The sequence below is a fragment of the Anastrepha obliqua genome, chromosome 3 (assembly GCF_027943255.1).
Source record: "Anastrepha obliqua isolate idAnaObli1 chromosome 3, idAnaObli1_1.0, whole genome shotgun sequence".
NCBI classification, from domain to species: domain Eukaryota; kingdom Metazoa; phylum Arthropoda; class Insecta; order Diptera; family Tephritidae; genus Anastrepha; species Anastrepha obliqua.
The window spans coordinates 137,443,500-137,463,231 of NC_072894.1; the positions used below are offsets into that span (position 1 = coordinate 137,443,500).

Here is a 19,732-nt window from a genome sequence, read left to right on the forward strand (position 1 = left end):
TTGCCACCATTTCTAATATATTTCCCTTGAAAATGAAGTGCGACACAAGATTTGAGGCCCATAATGCTATTTTAAACGTAAAGGCCAACAGTAATGGCTCAAATGGAGTGATTGGAGGTAGTTTACATGCATATAAAATTCAAAAATTAAATTTTTCCATAGTAACTTTCAATGCTACCCTGCGTGTTTTAAATAGGTACACGTCTCTTGTTTTGGTTGGCTGGAAGCGAAGTGTTGGAAAATATTGTGCTAATTGGAGACAAAGAACGTAAATTAAAAAAGAAGAGACAAAACGCTACGAAGACCGTACATAAATCAAGTTTACGGCCGGAAATAAACTCACGGATGCGGAAGTTATTTTTTCTTAAATGTACATCTAAGTAAATATTAATATTTACAGTGTAGCGGTCGAATAAGTAAATTTACGTATGTATTTCACAGTCGGCAACATGCAATATTGTTCTTTGAAAGAATGAATCAAAAGTCGTTAACCTGGTTGGTACTCTTTTGCAAGGGCATTGTATTAAACGAACATTTAAATAAATTTTTGTTTGCACCAGATGTTTTTATTGTCGCAGTAAATTCGTAATCTGCTATAGACTGAGCAAATATTGTTTTACTAAAAATTTTGAGTTGTTAAATATTGAATATAAAAATGATATGATGGTATCGTTGCATTTTCGAGGTGCCTAATTTTTTTTATGGCGCACGCCGTATTTCGTTATATATTGATATGTATTACACAATTTTTTTTGAAAATTTAGCCCTTTGAATCTTTAAAGTCCTTTAAAAATTAGATGGATGAGAATATAGAAATGTTTATTTTTGTCCGGAAAAAGTTGTTGCATTTGTAACAAAACATGGCTGAGTCAGATGTTTCCAATGGATGAAGGAGCAAAAAAAAGAAAATAAATAAATAATTGGCAGGTAAACCTCTGTTAAGTGTTAAGTGTTTGATCGAGATGCTCCTCTTATTTGCGACGTGTATCTTGATGTTGCTCCAAAAAAGAAGGGATCTACAGTTTTACGCCGACTCTGAATGGCAAATGGTATTAATGAAGAGTTTTGTCATGGCAGAAATACTCTCGGATGTTTGCCATTGTCACAGGAGCGACCTCTATTAGAAAAAACTCTTTCTTCATATTGATGTTTCATGCATGCAGATTCGAATCTACGTTCTCCTAATAGTCACTCACTAACACATTCGGCTACAGCGGCCAATTTACCACATAAAATTTCAAATCGTCAATTGCCAATCAATTTTTTTTTGTGGTGGGTGAGGAAGGGTTCAAAATGCCTTCGCACTTACAGCGACCGTCGTCTACTGCGTCGTGTGGTATGGCGACTAAAACGATCCCTCCTCTCCTTCGGGGAGAATTTTGTTACTTCGACTTTGCGAATTTTTCCGAATTGTTGCACGTCGAGTTCACACACGGTAACTCCGTTACGTTCAATTGCATTAGGAGAGAGGATTAATTATACGAGAAGAGAGTGAAACGGTTATTTTGAAATATCTTAATAGAAAACGAAAGAATATGCAAATGTATACTCGTGAATGTATATGGATATGTACAAGCATGCACGCATGTACATATGTATGCATACTTATAAATCATTGTACCTACCTTGTTATTTTATATATCTACCAATGCATAAATGGTTTTCAATTTCGTATTTTATTGTTGAATTTATATTTTAAATATTCGATTATTGACTCCTTTTAGATATCGTTCATTTTAATAGCACACTTCTAAAATAGTTTCTCACCCCCATACATACAATGCATGCCAGTACGTGCATATGTATGTGCATTATCATGCTGATGCCTTTGAGTATCATCTCCTAAATTTTCTTTCACATTCTCCAAACATTAGTCAAATATCCTAAATCTATGTATAACTTATATGTACAGGTATAATTGTATATGAATGTATTTCACTGTGCGCTGATCTGCTTATTGTTATGCTTCAGCTTTGATCTGAAGAGTACATTTAAACATACACCAAAGTATGTGTGTATGAGTTACACTATGCAATTTAGAGTAGAGATACCTACATAAGTACGTACCATATAACTGAGTGTATGTGTATATTGATTATATCCGTTTTTATTTGTGTGTAATTAGTATAGTTATTGTTTTTTTTGTTTTACTCGTAAATATCGTATCACAGAACCAAATGACAGGTCTTTTTCAAATGATAGAAAATGTCCAATCGCAGCATTAATTTACATATACATATGTAATTATTTATGTATATGTTTCCAATATCTTACTTAAAGTTATGCTTAAAAATTTGGTTTTCTTAAGAATTAGAAATATAATAGAATATCTTTACTCGCTTGTTTTTTGATAATGTTTATAAATTTGGCAAATAGTAATTACATAAAAATACAGAAGTATGTAGCTTTTTTATGTATTTCATAGACACACATTGAGCATATTATTTCTACTTGTACATATGTATGCACTGTATATACATACATATGTACGTCCATAAATATTGCAATTGATAAAAAAGTACGTGTTCGTAAGATGTTTGGTTTCCTTATTCGATTTTATATTATTGTTGAATTAAATCAAGCTTATAACTACATATGTATCATATTATTCTATGTATGTTCATACATATGCATGTAAGTACTATTTTCCACAAACATACTAACTTATGACTTTACATACGTATTTAATTAATTTTATTTCAGATAAGTGATAAATAGCAACTTACGCAGTACGTATACAACATGAGTATGCATCTAAGTTTTACATGTACATATGCATTTATAGATTATTGTGTAGAAGTTTAGTTTGAATAAAAAAGTGTGTATAAAAATATTAAGCATACATACATACATAGATTTCAGAGAGTAAGTAGAGAGATATGACATGAAGCAATTGGCTGGCTGCATTTTTGAATTAAAGCTTTCGAGTTAAATTGGAATGGAGAAGAATGAAGTAGTTAATGAGTATCTGCAATGCGATGAATGTTAATGCCTGCCAATTGATTAATATGTACGCTGAGTGCAAGGAGACTAGAGCATCGGTAATTTTAGTGAACTGTATGTGATATTTTTTCACTTTTAATTATTAGCCTTGGATCCCTTTTGTCAAATTTTGGAAAGATAAAAACATCCAAAAAAAAATTAGCAGTTTTCCCACCGGAATTATGAAATATTATACATACATAGATACATACATTCATATTTATATTTATATATATTCATATATTTTAAGATTTTCGCCAAAATACTTTGATCAAAAAGTTCCCGGAATATATTCAGAAAATTTAAAATACAAGTTTACTACTCAAAAGTGATATTATCGCCTTCAATGTATTATTAGTTGGTATGACGAGGAATGTCATGCTGCCGCCGAAAGAAGAGAAGCTGTCTATAGAGCCACGCTGCGATCGGGCGCAACGCGAGCCATGTGGGATCGCTACAGAGAGCTAAGAAAAGAAGAGAGACGTATTATTCGACAGAAGAAACAAGAGACCGAAATACGTGAGTGCGAGGAGCTTGAGATGCTGGCCAATAGCAACAACGCCCGAAAATTCTACCAGAAGTTTCGGCGGCTTACAGAAGGTTTCAAGACCGGGGCGTTTTCCTGTAAGAACAAAGACGGCGATCTGGTTACCGACATCCAGAGCATTCTTAAATTATGGAGGGAACACTTCTCGAACCTACTTAATAGTGATAGCTGCGCATGTCACCGAGAATGTGAAGATCCCGATACCCCAATCGTTGACGACGGAATTGACTTTCCGCTACTCGACCATGACGAGGTGAGAATAGCGATAACGCGGCTAAAGAACAATAAAGCCGCGGGCGCCGACGGACTGCCGCCTGAGCTATTCAAACATGGCGGCGAGGAGCTGGTAAGGTGCCTGCCTCAGCTTCTATGCAAAATATGGTCGGATGAAAGCCTGCCTGGCGATTGGAATTTAAGTGTGTTCTGCGCAATCCATAAGAAGGGCGATCCTGCAATTTGTGCCAATTACCGCGGGATTAGTCTACTAAGTATCGCCTATAAGGTTCTAGCGAGCGTATTGTGTGAAAGGCTGAAGCCCACCGTCAACCAACTGATTGGACCTTATCAGTGTGGCTTTAGACCTGGAAAGTCTACCATCGACCAAATATTCACAATAAGCCAAATCTTGGAAAATATACATGAAAGGAGAATCGACACACACCATCTTTTCGTCGACTTCAAAGCTGCATTCGACAGTACGGAAAGGAGTTATCCCCGCAAAACTAATACGGCTATGCAAGATGACGTTGCTCAACACCAGCAGCGCCGTCAGAATTGGGAAGGACCTCTCCGAGCCGCTTGATACCAAACGAGGTTTCAGACAGGGTGACTCGCTGTCGTGTGACTTCTTTAACCTGATGTTGGAGAGCATCGTACGAATCGCAGAACTTAATCGCTCAGGCACAATATTTTATAAAAGCGTACAATTGCTGGCGTATGCCGATGATATTGACATCATCGGCCTTAACAACCGCGCTGTTAGTTCTACCTTCTCCAAACTGGATAAAGAGGCAAAGCGAATGGGTCTGGTCAGGGCCGTAGAGAGCATATCCGGGCCCCGGGGGAAAATTGCAAATGTGGGCCCTTTCCAATTATGTTTACTTCATATAATTCGGAATTACTCTCGAGTCCGCGCCCGAGGGAAAAAGTACCTAAGTACTAACACTCTACAAGACTCTCACCACGCCGTCCTAACGAAAGGCGCAGAAGTTTGGGCAATGACAATATCTGATGAGACGTATCTTAGAGTGTTTGCACGTTTGCGACGGTGAGTATCGTAGGCGATTTACGACGACATAGACATAGCGCAGCGAATAAATATCCAGCGGCTTCGCTGGCTGTGTCATGCCGTCCGAATGGATACAAACGCTCCAGCTCTGAAAGTATCCGATGCGGTGGTAGGTGGTGGTAGCAGAGGAAGAGAAGAGCCTCCTCTGTGATGGAAAAATGAGGTGGAGAGGGACTTGGCTTCAGTTGGTGTGTTCAACTCGCGCCGGTTAGCATGAGAAAGAAACGGCTGGCGCGCTTTGTTAAACTCGGCCAAAATCGCGTAAGTGGTTATCGCGCCAATTAAGAAGAAGAAGAATGTATTATCTATCAACTGCAACGCACTTATGGCAGCGTTAGATCCAGCTCTCGAAACATTTCCGGAACTCTAATTTTGGCATAGCCATCAGAGCCATTTTCCATTACTTCCTATCGGTTGTTAAAACTCGTTCCCTGCAGTGTTTTTTTGGCTAATTCAAGCAGAAAAAATCACAGGAAGCCATATCGGGTGAATTCGATGGCTATTGAATTGTATTCGTTTCGTTCTCGGTCAAAAATTCGCAGATAATGTTGGCACTGTGCGACGGTACGTTGTCATATTGCAAAGTCCCAGAGTTGTTTTCCCACAAATCCATTATTTTTTGACGAATATGATCCATAATAAATAATAAAATTTCTCACAACGCCCAAATAATAGTCCTTATTAACAGTCTGACCTTCTGGCAAAAAATTGTGGTGTACAATACTGATGCAGAGGTAGATCTACTCTAGACGATGTAACTTTTACAAATGTGAAGCAATGGCAATAAAATTTTGTTAGGAATATTAATCACAGATGTGGCAGCCTAACAAAAAACAGAACTCAAATCAGTTGACTTAAAGCGTCAACTGGCGGTTGTTCCGGGTATTTTTCGATCAGGGTGGAAAAATATTAATATTCACGTGAGCTAGATCGATTTTAAAAAACCTCAAAAAATCTATTTTTTCAAATACTATTTTTTAAAATACTATACTATACGGCGACCGCCGTAGCGGAATGGGTTGGTGCGTGACTACCATTCGGAATTCACAGAGAGAACGTAGGTTCGAATCTCGGTGAAACATCAAAATTAATAAAAACATTTTTCTAATAGCGGTCGCCCCTCGGCAGGCAATGGCAAACCTCCGAGTGTATTTCTGCCATGAAAAAGCTCCTCATAAAAATATCTGCCGTTCGGAGTCGGCTTGAAACTGTAAGTCCCTCCATTTGTGGAACAATATCAAGACGCACACCACAAATAGGAGGAGGAGCTCGGCCAAACACCCAAAAAGGGTGTACGCGCCAAATTATATATATATATATATATTTTAAAAATTATATATATATTTTATTAGTTTTTAAAAATATATGTTGAAAAAAATTACCTCAGATGATAGAAGTGTTTAAGTTTGAATGGTCTGTAAAAAAGACTTAACATTTCTTTCAATGGAATCAAAATAATGAAGAATGTTCCATGTATGAGGAATGTTTGTGCCATTACCATAACAAAAAAATGAGGCGGCAGGCGGTTCCTCCTAGTGGAACGTACCGGATTTATGACTTCAGCAGCATTCTCCGAAAATAACAGGTGGCTCTCGAGGCTGCAAGTTGCTTTGCAAAATTTTTGAAAAGTGTGTTACCATATTGAAGAAAAAGAAATTTCACACAAATTTTTGATAAGATGGAAGCGTGATCGTTTTTAGTAAAATTAAAGATCATATGAACACCTATTTATATGAGTATTTTGAGCATAAAATCCCTTATGAGGAAGACGTGTCGTGCGAAGATGTACCTTAACGCTGCACATGAAAGATAATGAAGATGAGATTTTATTCATGCCGCTGGCATGTTGGATTGCTTTCGCCGTACTCACACGCATCTCTCTTCTTTACCCTACTCTTTAAATTTAGATAAGTATTTTATCGTAGGACGGCGGCGGTGATTCATCATCGATTGGAACCTCTTTTCGCTTGCCACTATTCTCTGTCTCCGGAAAGTAGATTGCTATATGATATGGTGGTGGTCCAGCACTTGCCGAGTCCTCAATCAATTGCAGCTGACCGCACAATGGCGCGCCATGTATATCATCCGAGCCAACTAACTCACCACTACCATCACTGTTCATCATATCGCGTCTACCATATGGAGCGCGTGCGCAATTCATACCACTATCGCCATCCGCATGATGTTGAGCGCCCAGCACAGCATTGCGGCCACTCGGTAGCAGCCCTTTCGGTACCCGACAGAGTGAAACTGTGCAAGCTGCCAAGAAGAAGGTAGCGGAAAAAGCGCAAAATATCAATACCTCCAAGCCAGTGCCCTGATGATCGAAATAAAATTTTGCGCCCGCCACAAACACGGAAGCCAGCACCAAAGAAGCGCACATGCCACACTTGAGATGCGAGGGTAGTAGTTGAGCATCACCACCGCCTGTATCCACGGTCATGTTACTGGTGCGCATATTGATGGCGGCAGAGCTATAGCGATGCGCTGTATTGGCAACTGCGTAACTTGCAGTATTCGTAGTGTTGGTGGAAATGGGCGCAGAACCGCCCATGATCGACTCATTCGACTGAGCAGAAGTTGATGCAGCGTGACTGAAATAAAAGTAGCCAATTCAAAAGTGGTATAAAGAGTGAATAAACAACCAGAAGTACCTGTAACCGTGTTGTTGTCGATGTACCATTTGGTCCATGTGCTGCATATTGGACATTGAAGGAGCAACAGTTGCAGCACCGACAATTGTTCTTGTGCCGCTATTACTGCCAATACCACTGCGATATGAGTGTGCGGCGGCGGAGGTTGCATTGGCGTGCGTAGGGCCATTGCAATTCCTGCCGGGATATTGGTAGTGCCGCACCGACATATTCCCAAACTGAGGATGGTGATAGCTGCGCATATCGTAGCATTGATTGGCCTGTTGGTGGTAGAGCGGCGCACTCTGCGCGCCAACATTGTTTTGCAATAATGCAGCACCGCGTTGATTAAAGTTATGCGTTGCGGGCGCAATACAGCGTACGTCGGCTGCTGTTGCCGTGGACGTAGAAGTGGTGGCATTGTTGTTGTTCACAATATTGCTATTGCCGCCGGGCGCATGGGGGCTCTGCATTGAACTGCTGCTGTGGTGATTCGTCTGCTGATAAGCGTACTGGTGGGGATTGTTGTTGAGCGTCACGGAGGTGGTAGATTGTATTGTAGCGCCAGTAACGGAGGCGTTGGCGGTGATATTGGCGGTGTTGCTGTTACTTGTATAATTGCTATTGTTGCTACTGTGCGTATGTGATTGTTGATAATTGTTGCCACCATTTAAATTGTTATTGTTACTAGCATGCTGCAATTGCTGCTGCTGATGTTGTAGTTGTTGATGCTGATGCTGATGTTGATACTGATGACTTCGGCTGCCGCTGCTGCTTGCCGCATTGCTGTGATGACAGTCTGGTAGTGTGCTTCTGCTACTCGCTTTGCTGCCACTTCCGCTACTTATGCGTCGCGGTGGATGTCCAAAACTCAGACCTACACCAGATCCACCGGCCCCTGTGAGCGAAGCTGCCACACGAGATCTGCCGAAACCGCATTGCTGAGAGCGTTTGTCGATCCAAAAATGCATTTCAATCGTTCAATTTCTGAAATGAAACCTTTGGTAGTAAGCAAAAGAAAAGAAATGCTGTCAGTGAGAGGGTAAATTAAGACCTAATAATAAAAGCGTAGTTTATACAAGTTAGGCATTCTATAGAGGGATTCTTAATTCGACTGCCGACTACAAACGAACACTCAATAGGAATTTTGCCACTCTCTTTCCATCTCAGGAGGAATGGAGTAAGGAATTCTCACTAAAGAACTTCGACACTACAGTCTATACAGATGGCTCTAAAATGGATTGTGGTATTGGAGCAGGTATATATTCTCATAGACATAGAACTGAAAAATCTGTACGCTTTCCTTATGTCTGCAGTGTGTTCCAGGCGCAAATACTGACAATTGGGGAAGCTTGTAGATTACTAATCGCAGATTTCTCTTTTAAGTGGCACTGGATTTGGCTACAACCACCTCTGAACTGGTGAAATAGAGTAGGTATAGTTTTACCAACTTAAGTGAAAACCATAACGTTACCTTAATCTGGGAAAAGATACATTTCGCCAATAAGAAATATCAACTCTTCATCGTTTGGTACGTAGGTACGTGTGGTATTGTAAGTCTCTAGGCTCGGATCGAGAATCGCTTGGAGCGTAACATTCTCCACTCACATTCCTTCAAGTGAAGAATGAGCGGGTTGCAGTATTTTGAGGCAGGGCCTGATCATCCTGTTCACGGATGGCTCGAAATTATGTAGATGGGAGGGTTGGCAAGGGTTCCAAGAAGTTCCCCATCAGAGTCAACTTTAGGAAACTGCAGTGTATTCCAAGCAGAGTTAGTGACAACTAAAGGAGTAGCACGGCTGGTCACTTGGGTAATAACTGTCCCGGAGGTTGATAACTACTCCGATAGCCAAGCGGCAATTAGGTCCCTGGGCTCGATGATGATGCACTCGCAACTGGTTAGGGAATGCCTGACTTTACTTCCAATTGTATCCGAATTCTTCTGGTGCCTGGTCTTAGCGAAATTGCAGGAAACTGCGAGGCAGACAAGCTGGCTAGACAGAGAACCTGTGAAGTAGTTACCCTACGAAACGAGAGGCTTGGGATCCCGTTGACTACCTGTGGCCTGCTTTTGGAGATGTGGGCTTTGCGTCAACTCAGCGTACTCCGTGCAAGTACACGAACTCTTAAGGTCGCAAAATCTTTGTGGTCACGAGTTGATCGGGGGCGCTCGGGAGTCTCCGAAGGTAACAAAATCTGAGCTCTCGAATTTCGTGGGCACCCTTACAGGACATTGGCCGCGAGGTATACACTCTATGAGAATCTGCATTACTTCGAGCCCTTTTTGCGTCAGTTGTATGGAGGGTGAGGTGGAATTATTTCATACTTTCTTCTTAACTGTTCTGCTTTTGTAGGATTTAAGTATCATATCTGGGCTTTCATCTCTTGGCTGATATAGCAGGCATTGATACTAAAAACCTGATGAATTTCATCAGTAGTACGAAACGGCTAACACCACCGTAAATCAGGCATCGTTCGGGTGTATTCAGCAAATACAAATCCCCCTCCTCCTCCTTCCTTTCTTCCCAGACTTCTTATCTCCTTTACAATAATGTGACAAAGCACGAATTTTTGATTTTTGTCCAAGTGTGCCCTTTTTATGGACAACCATTTCGAACCTAACTTAACTTAACCTAAGATGTGGTACTGTTTTCATAAGTTTCATGCAAATCATCATCCTTTCTTTCGCAGTTGAAGGCATAAAGGATGATATGAAAGTTATGCGTGCTGAATATATAAATATTGTACTTTGCTTGAGTACAATGCACCAGACATTCAAAAACTGGCTTCAAGTTTGGTCAAAGAACAAAGGAATCTACGAAATAAATCGTTATTTAGTAACAACAAAGACGAATGAGACAATGAACAGCAATCAGTTTAACTATACAAGTTTTGCAACAGCTAAATTCTTTGTCTCCATATTTGAGTGAATAAGAGCCGTCGACCTATCACAAAACCGCAAATATAAAGCAAAAGTTCATTGCGAAGTCAATAGGAAGTCATTAACTGGTAACTTAACTCCCTCTGCGACTTCAAACATTCGTTGAATTATTTTTAAAAACCCTCGCACATCTACATATAAATCACAAAAAAACTGCCTTGAGAAGGGAACAAATAAAACTGTCAATTGTCAGATGGAACCAACACACCAACTGCCAACTGTCAACCGCAGCGCAAGGTCAATGAGCAGCAAGTGGTCTCTTAGCTTAAATGATTAGGTGTCGTGCGTTGGGTGCTATTGGTAGGTGCTGGAAAGCCGAAATAATAGAAATTATGGGTTGTACGTGTGCTTGAACGCCCGACTATACACAAATATTTATTTACTTCTGCAGCTGCACACACACACATACATACATTACTTTAAATATCCATAGATTCAAAGAACGCACATTTCAAACTACCCTACAGGGCTACCCAGAACTAGTAAACAAAAATTCTGGTTCAGAAGTAGTACGATTTTGCCAATTCAAAACCATTTTGGTACTTATCTTCCGACTAACAACATCCGTCCTCCTACAATAACAAGGAAGGAATATATGCGCAAACAATCACCCTGCTCACACATGGCGATAAAATAATTAATAATAATAATTAATAAAATAATAATAAATTATTAAATTTATAAATAAGAAATCATTAAATTTATAAATAATAAATTGAAGAAGCGAGAACCAAAAATTATAAAAAAACTATTTTTTGGACTCTCTCAAGTATCCAAACTCCTGAATGGTACGTCCCATCGACTTTTACGACAGCAATAGTTGGATTTTTGGCAGTCTCGAACATAGGACCTCTTCAATGATACACCCCACCAACTAATGCGACAGCTGCTGCGGTGGGAACTAGAACACAGTTTAATTAATTGAATTTAGCACTGGTTCGGAACTATTGAAATAGGGATGTAGAGCGTGCTAGACCTCATCAGTCGAATTTAGTACAAAGCAGTTCTGAGCAATCAAAAAGGGCTTGCAGCGAGAGATAACTGATATGGCACTGCCATGTAAAAATCTCCACTTGTTTTTTTTTTGGACGTGACGTGAATTAGACGTCGTGCTACATTCACTAGTACGAACCAATTCGATGCTAGTAGATCTCCCTGCAGGGTAGGTGCGCGCACTGTCTAGCATCCCCAGTGTTCAATGTTTATGCGTTTACTTGTGGCGCACAAAGGAAGCGTTTGCCCGAAATACAACAAAAATTAACACAGCACATCAACACAAAGGTAGCCAACCTTATGTTCAATGAACTATTTCGTTCAAATGAACAAATTTGTATGAGGCATTTCAGAGAAAGGCTGAAGGCTCCCCAAATACTTTTATAAGTATTGGGGAATTAACACAATCAATGCAACAACAATGCCAGAATGCGAAGCATCAACCGCAAGAGGTCCATTGAACTAAGCATAGATAAAAGTAGCAAAATAGCTTGACTGGTGCTAGTCAGCATGTCTATAAGCTTGCGGTTTTGTGTACCTTAGCTTGCGTCTGCTCCTTTTGTTTATTTTTTTCATTGAAACATTTTATACGCACGTCAGGTGCTATCGGGGTTCAAAGTTCACTATAGCCATATACAAAATTCAGGTGATATAAAAGGTATCGCTCATTGACAGGCAATGATCAACATCCGAGTGCATTTCCGTCAATAATAAAGTTCTCTCAAAAACCGTCTGCCAGTCGGAGGCGGCATAAAACTGAAGTTATCGCCCGTTGTAGAGCAAACGCCTAAAAAAGGATGTACGCGTTAATTATATACGTACATACACGCATATGTATGTATGCATATCCTTCGTGCGCATTGTTTTCTGTTTTTCCTATAATTACATGGCTTAGGTTAAAGTTAAGGCAGCTCGTGCGTAGACAGTAATTGTAAAATTATGCAGTAACAAACAATTAAAAAGGTTAACATTTGCAAATTTCAGATATTACGTATACATTTTAATGTTTGTTGAGTAAGATGATTTACATGATTTCATAAATATTAATTACATTTCTTAATACGTTTTTATCAGTGAATTAAAATTGCAAAAATCAATTGCTTGTGATGATTGAAGTTGTATCATTGAAAATGGTTAAGTGCTCGAAGATGTGCAAAGCGTCATGACATAAAAATCGTCACGCAAGTAAAATATGTAAGCCTATCAAACGTTAAAACCCGATAAATTTTATATTTTCTTTGGTTATTTTAAAACGCGGAATTGACAAAATGTGTCGAATTTACAAGTTAAAAGAATGTGTAGAGTTTGGATGTTAGAACGTGTGGTGCAACTTTTCTAGTTAGAACACAGGAGGTATTGTTAAACATACTCATTGGCAGTTGGGTAGATTTTACATTATTTTTATTCTTATACAGTTTGGACTGCGAAAATTCTATCGCAATATTATAAGATTATTTAGTATGGAAACCCATACTGAAAAATGTGGAAAATCTGCATGGATTCATATGGTTTTTGTGGTAGAATGAGCTGTATATTCATACAAAAATTATAATAAAATTATATAAAATAAAAAACAAATAAATTCTCAATACTTGTCAATAAATTCATGTGCTTTAGTTATATACAGTGCTGGAGTTATATACAGTTAGAATTTTCAAAAAATCGATTTTATTTTTATTTTTGAAAGTTTATTTAAGAACTTCTTATTTAATAACTTCTGTCCATTTACAAATATGCTCTCAGAGCTTTTGGCGCGTCTTTTAAGGAGTGTCGAGCACTTGGGGTTTTCGATGGAGCACAATTTGCCAATTTTAGCAACTTTTTGTTGAATGCCTGCTTTAATTTGGACTGCTGACAGTAGAGCTCTGAATGTATGTAGTCTTTGACCTTATAAAAGGTTTTGCAAAAGTGACGTTTTTTCATGTCATCTCTGACATTTTCCAAGTAGACAGATGTTAAATTTTACACGATAGAACAACGCATTAAAATTATTGAAACTTGTTATGAATATGGTCGATCTTTATGAACAACATATAGCCAAATTCGTGAATTTTTGTAGGAAATAAACGTCCGAGTGAGTTGAAAATTCAAAAGTTCGTGAAAAAATTTCAGTAAACTGGTTTTGTCGAGGATAGAAAAGAGCTAAAGGACTGGCAGACTAAAAGCTGGACGTTTTGTTGAGAATATTGCTGCTGCAGCGAAGTGTTATTGAACAACCTATACCCAACAATATTGATATCTCGATGTTCTCAACAATTAGTCAGATATGAATCGACTGTTTGGCGGATTTAGACGTGGTCATGGTGGACATTTAAATTATGTAATTTTTCACACATTATTGCCAGAGCCGTATTTTGCATGAAAAATTAAAATAGGTAAACCTAAAAGCTTCTAAATTTTTAAATATTTTTTTTTGAAACAACATCTATGGTTTTTCAGTTCATAGGCATTGGGACAAATGTTCACATGCTGGCAGCCATTGTCCCACCCTTACATTATTACGAGTAGAACTGAAACATTGTAACCACTGCTTTGCTATGTCATTTGAAATATGTGAAGAATCAATAGAACTGCAAAAGTACTTTCTTTGAAGTGTACAGTAGCCTTTAAATTGCCTTATAATATAACCTAATGCAATGTACAGGGTCCGGTACTCGGGCACGTGCATCAGCTTTCTGTTAGTTGCCTAAATGACTATTTACTCGTTACAATGATACTGATAGCATCGCGTAACGTCATGGAGGTGGTCATCAAAAGATTGCAACGTCCCGTGAAATGGTTCAAAAAGTGAAGAAGCGACTTGAGCGAAATCCACGACGAAGTGCCAATTAAATGGTGAAAGAACTGAAAATATCTGATCGTAGCATCCGCCGTATACTGAAAAATGATCTCAAAGTCAAGCCTTACAAGATCCAAAATGCGCATGATCTCACACCAAAGCAGCAACAAGTCAGACTTGAGAGAGCGAAGGAGTTGCTTCGCTTGGCCGAAAGCGGTCAATTTCCGAATATTGTGTTTTCTAACGATACAATTTTTCAAACTGCGCAATTCGTAAACTCCCAAAACAATAGGGTTCATTTGACCGCTCATACGAGAATTTGGGTCATCGATTGGCCACCAGGAGGCAGCACCCGCCACAGGTAATGGTTTCGGCCGCTGTAACCGCAGATGGGCGCTCTCCAATTGTTTTCATCCAGCTTGGCGACAGGGCAAATGCTAAATATAATCGGGAAAGTATTCTGGAGGTTGCTTTGAAACCGTGAGCAGACAAATATTTCGGCGGCAGACCATGAATGAACAGGACTCGGTACCGTCTCATAAAGCTCGAAACCAAGAATGGCTAAAAAACAACGTTCCGAACTTCTTAACATCCACACAATGGCTCTCAAATTCACCAGACGCGAAACAGATGGATTATTCTCTTTGGGCCATTTTGGAGAGCATGGTCCGAACTAAAAGATTCACTAGTCTCGAGGCGCTGAAAAAAGCCATTGTCCGCGAGTGGGCCAAAATACCTGCAAGTCACATTCGGGCAGCTTGCGATTCGTTTCTGGACCGTCTCAAGGCCATATAGTTAAGGCAAAAGGTGGTCATATCGAGCAAAAGTAAATAGATTCTTAATTTTATATTATTTTCACATACTTTTTACTGTGAATTGAATAAAAATAATTTTCCTAACTAAATTTATGCCTTTTTAATTGCTTACACTTCTGGTGCAGGACCCTGTATGCATCGGGAGACATGGCTCACCGAATCTATCGAGCAAGAACTGGTCACTATTTTTTACTTGCCCTAATATTTGGGAGACTACTGTGTAACTATGCAACTGAAAATAGGCTGGACCGGACTGAAATTTTTCTAGGTCCGAAAATATATCAAAAATATATGTAGGTCCAATATCTTTCACTAATATTTCGTGACCGATTGCCCTGATAGTCAACACTTCTTCTCATAAGTGGGTTACTTATTTATAATTAGTTCTCTTTTGTTTAAATAAATAAAATAACAGCTGATATATATAAATAGTTTACTAATGTAGTCTAACATAAACACAGCAGAAGTTCTGCGCTACATTATTTATGTTTTTTCTTAACAAGAATGACCTACATATAATATTTGAAAAACGTTAAGGAATTTGGCGCAAAACTTATTTATCAATCTTTAGCAGAAATTGACAGTAATACAAATTGGGAAGCAAAAAAAACATAATGTTTGCTAAAAGTAAATAATACTGTTATAATATTTATTCCACGAGTGTGTATAAAAAAAATTGGGCTAAGCTAAAAAAGTAATCCGAAAACCACATTTTATTTAAATTGGTAAATATTTATTTTTATTTCATTAATAAAAATAAACGTTAAATTCGACTAGCAAGTCATTTTGACATTTTTTCACTTGTGCAATTATAGCTGAATTGTCTATAACTACAGGCTGACGAAGTAAGGAATAACTTAAAAACAAATGCGGGTGAATTTTTAAACGAAATTATATTAATCATTGCAATGCTCGTATAATCTTCCTCAACTGCAATACACGTATTCAGTGATCTACTAGTTTTATACCTGAAGCTCATACAATCCACATTCTTGAACTGTGTTGCAGCACTAACTTTCCGAACAGCTGTACTACATGCAGTTCTTCCTGTAAATTCTGTATGCTTAGTCAAGGGAAACATGTTTACGGATGGCTCGAAGCTGGACGGAAGGCTTTGTGGGGGAGTATTCTACAAGGAGCACCGCATCAAGCACAAATTTAGGCTTCCAGGTCACTGCCGGCTTTTCCAAGCTGAGGTAGGAGTGGGTTGGTTACTTACTTCTATAACTACTGTAAAACACGTAAATATCTACTCCGACAGCCAGGCGGCAATTAGGGCCTTGGGCTCGGTCTTTATGCGTTCCATATTAGTCGAGAAATGCCTTACTTCTTTCTCGACTGCACTGGCCACGGGTAGATCGGAGGAGCTCGTAGGAAATTCTAAGACTAACAAAGCTGCATCTCTCGAATTTGGTGAATATCCTTAACGGGCATTGCCCGTTAGGTATCCATGAGGTGAGACTTGACAATATGCTAGTCATAAACACCATTTTCCATTATTCATTAATTTCAGTTGTCTATTTAAAAACGGCCGCCGTAGTCGGATGGATTGGTGCATGACTTCCATTCGGAGGTGCGTGGGTTCGAAGGCCTGGGCATAAAACACCAAATGACAGAAACAGTTTTTTTCTAATTTTACGTGCTCCTTGGCAGACATATGCAAACCTCCGATTTTATTTCTGAAATGAAAAAGCTCCTCAGATAGAAAACCATCTGCTGTGCGGAGGCAGCATAAAACCATTTATTGAAAACATCAAAGTGTGCACAAGCAGGAGGGAGCTCAGCTAAATATCAGAAATTGTTCAGGCGTCAAGTTTAGACTGTTCATTTATTTTTTTTGTAATTTCAATTTTGTTTATTTTTTTTTGCCTTGTTCACTCCACTCGGGAGTATAAGGCCTCGACAAGACTCAGTTTTGCTTTGGTTTCGTTAATCTATTTTGATTTCTGACAGGGTAGCTGATTAGCCTGCCGCTACCAGTCCTAAATAGTGGGAATGCCCACCTGTCGTTGCTTAGGAACAACGCCTTCTAACTGTTTAGAGCGGCATCTGTGTTTCACATTTTTCTGCCAGAAGGATCGCACAAATTTTTGAGGACTTCGGCAAATTTGGTGTGTCTGCGCTATTACCGCGGTGGCCCGCTTCCTCTTGCTGGCGCCACTGATGCAATGCGCAGCTGTGTCTTTTTTCTTTGTTTTTTGCTTGTTTTAGCAGCCACAATGCAAATAATGCGCTGACTATTGTGCGGCAATAAGGTGGAAGGATAAGGTTTTGGGGTTGAGGAATGAGATTTTTTTTTTGTTTTTTAGAAACTGGGAAAGTAGTTAAATTTGGAAAAGTGCTAGGACCGTGCTTTACGTGGAACTCGAACCCACAACCTCTGGGATGGCAGGCTAGTGCACTTACGTTAGACTACCGCGTAATTCACTTTTTTATAAAAATATAATTCATACTACAATAATAACCATATAAAGCAAAGTTTCGCACTTTGTATAAAATTTATAAAAATTCGGCAAGTTTTGATCAAAACTTCAAACTTTTTACTCAGAGCTTTTAGAAAGTTTTATAGTTCATTAAATTTTGGTATAATAAAGTGCAAGTTTCAAGTAGATCAAAAATCACACTGATTTTGGCGAATTTGTTTCGGACGTGCTCTTGGGCAGTTTCTCCATTCAACGCCTGTTGTACACTTTTTATATGGAAGAAAACATCCAACAACGGCAGTAGAAAAAATTTTCATAAATCAACGGAATTTTTGAACCACTGGAAACTTGCACTTAATCAAAATTCAATGATCTATAAATCTTTCTTGCGTACTCTAAATCTTTCTAAAGACTCAGGGTAAAAAGTTTGAAATTTTGATGAATATTTGCCGAATTTTTACAGATTTTAAGTAATTTTCGAAACTTTGTTTTATATGATTCTTGCTGTAGTATGGAACTATGTTTTTATACAATAAAAAAATAATTGAAATTACAAAATATATAAACGGAACTTATCATTATGTGTTGTTCAATTTATTTGGACGCTGAGTGTACATAAGTAACAACCCTCATATAATAAATGTATATTTTGAGAGTAAATTTGATATTTTTTAAATTATACGTGTTTGTGGAACAATTATACGTGTTTTTTAACAGATCTTTAATATGCAAATATGTTGATACATAAATTCAAATTTTTTTCTTCTTTTATAATATATGTAGACCGCGAGAGTTCGTTAATACTCACTTAACAGTCAACAATTGCGCTTATAGCGACTTTTTCATTCATCGTCTGCTGCTGCTTGACAAAGGAAAATAATCCATAATTCCATTCCGTGTAAGCCAGCATGAATCATCTGCCGACTTTTACTATGAATATCTTCACGCAGTTCTTCACACTTTAAAAATTTGTTTCCTTTGTCTAAGCGCCATATCTCTGCACCACAACCGCGGAGCAAAAATGTTTTACTGCATTGAAGAATCGCTTTCGAATACGAGTAAATGTATCAAATAACTTTCGCCATTGGCACAAAACAACAAGATAGAATAGCAAGGAATAAAGTGTGAGTAAGTGCTAGAAGCCACGCGAGGAACACAAATAAAGAGCATTTGACTGCAAAGGCATACATCAGTACATACTTATACGAGTACAACGGCCACATACTCGTACATTTCTATGGTTGTCTCCAAGCGCAGAAAAATGTACATGTTCAAGAAAAAATTGCGGTAGTCGTATACACATGCCCATGTGTATCTACATACATACACAAAGCATCAAGCAATTCAGGCATCCAATAACTCGTGCTACAGAAGATGCAGCAAGTGAGTAATATTTTTATTGTACATACGCACACACACACATCTACATATATGCACAGTCAACAGTCGTCGGCAACGATGATGGTATGTGCAATCCTGTTGTACAAAAAGAAAGAAAAAAAAAAAACAAAAAGTAACAACAACTGCCCCTGAAGTATCAGCCAGCATACATCTAAGCAATAACCAGACACTGTGAGTATGAGATCCTGTCGCGATTTGAGCTTTACACATATTTATGTACATATATATGTACGTATGATACATGCGTGCGTTGGCATGCGGATGTGGATGTGCTTGCATGGAGAGGGGTGTGTGGGAGAGTGGGTGAGTGTTAAGAGTCAAAGCAATTAGTATTTCGATGTTTGGGCACTCGGTACTGCCAACTGCCATGCAATGTACCCACTGCGCATATTATGCGAGTGTGTCTGTAGGCATTTAAGTGTTGCAATGAGCTTTTTCACCACTATCAATTGTATTCCCATACATACATTTGTGATGTGTGGAAATTCGTATTTTAATGTACACATAGGTACATATACATATTAAATTATATTTGTATTTACAATATTATAATATATTTGAGGGCAGTGAAACGCTGGCGTCGACTTTCACCACCATTTTATGTTTTATTTATTATTCATACATTTGATTTGTATTTATGCAAAGTTGGGCATTTTTACGCTGTACAACAAAATTTTGTATGATACGAGTAAGTTGATATTGAAAACTTAAACTAGAATAATGTCGTGCATGATGAATGTCGATACCCAATTAATGCATAATTTTTACGTCCACGAAATGCTCGCCTTCCATCGGCAAATGAACAACAAACAACAAAATGAAAAACAAAATTTAATAAGATATATCGAATAAGACGAATTCCGTCAATGATTAGTTGTTGGTCTAGTTTTTAGAGAATCAGTTCTAACTGCCGATGGACGATAAAAGAAG

The 19,732-nt window shown here is 38.5% G+C and overlaps 1 protein-coding gene across 1 annotated transcript; it reads right to left on the minus strand.

Moving 5' to 3' along the window:
* Nucleotides 1–6,720: 6,720 nt before the first annotated feature.
* Nucleotides 6,721–8,421, minus strand: LOC129242251 (uncharacterized protein DDB_G0283357). The gene is made up of 2 exons (XM_054878809.1): nt 7,472–8,421; nt 6,721–7,411 (listed from the first exon to the last, which is right to left on the minus strand). Exons 1-2 carry the CDS (start codon nt 8,419–8,421, stop codon nt 6,721–6,723), a joined length of 1,641 nt encoding a protein of 546 aa, XP_054734784.1.
* Nucleotides 8,422–19,732: the final 11,311 nt, after the last annotated feature.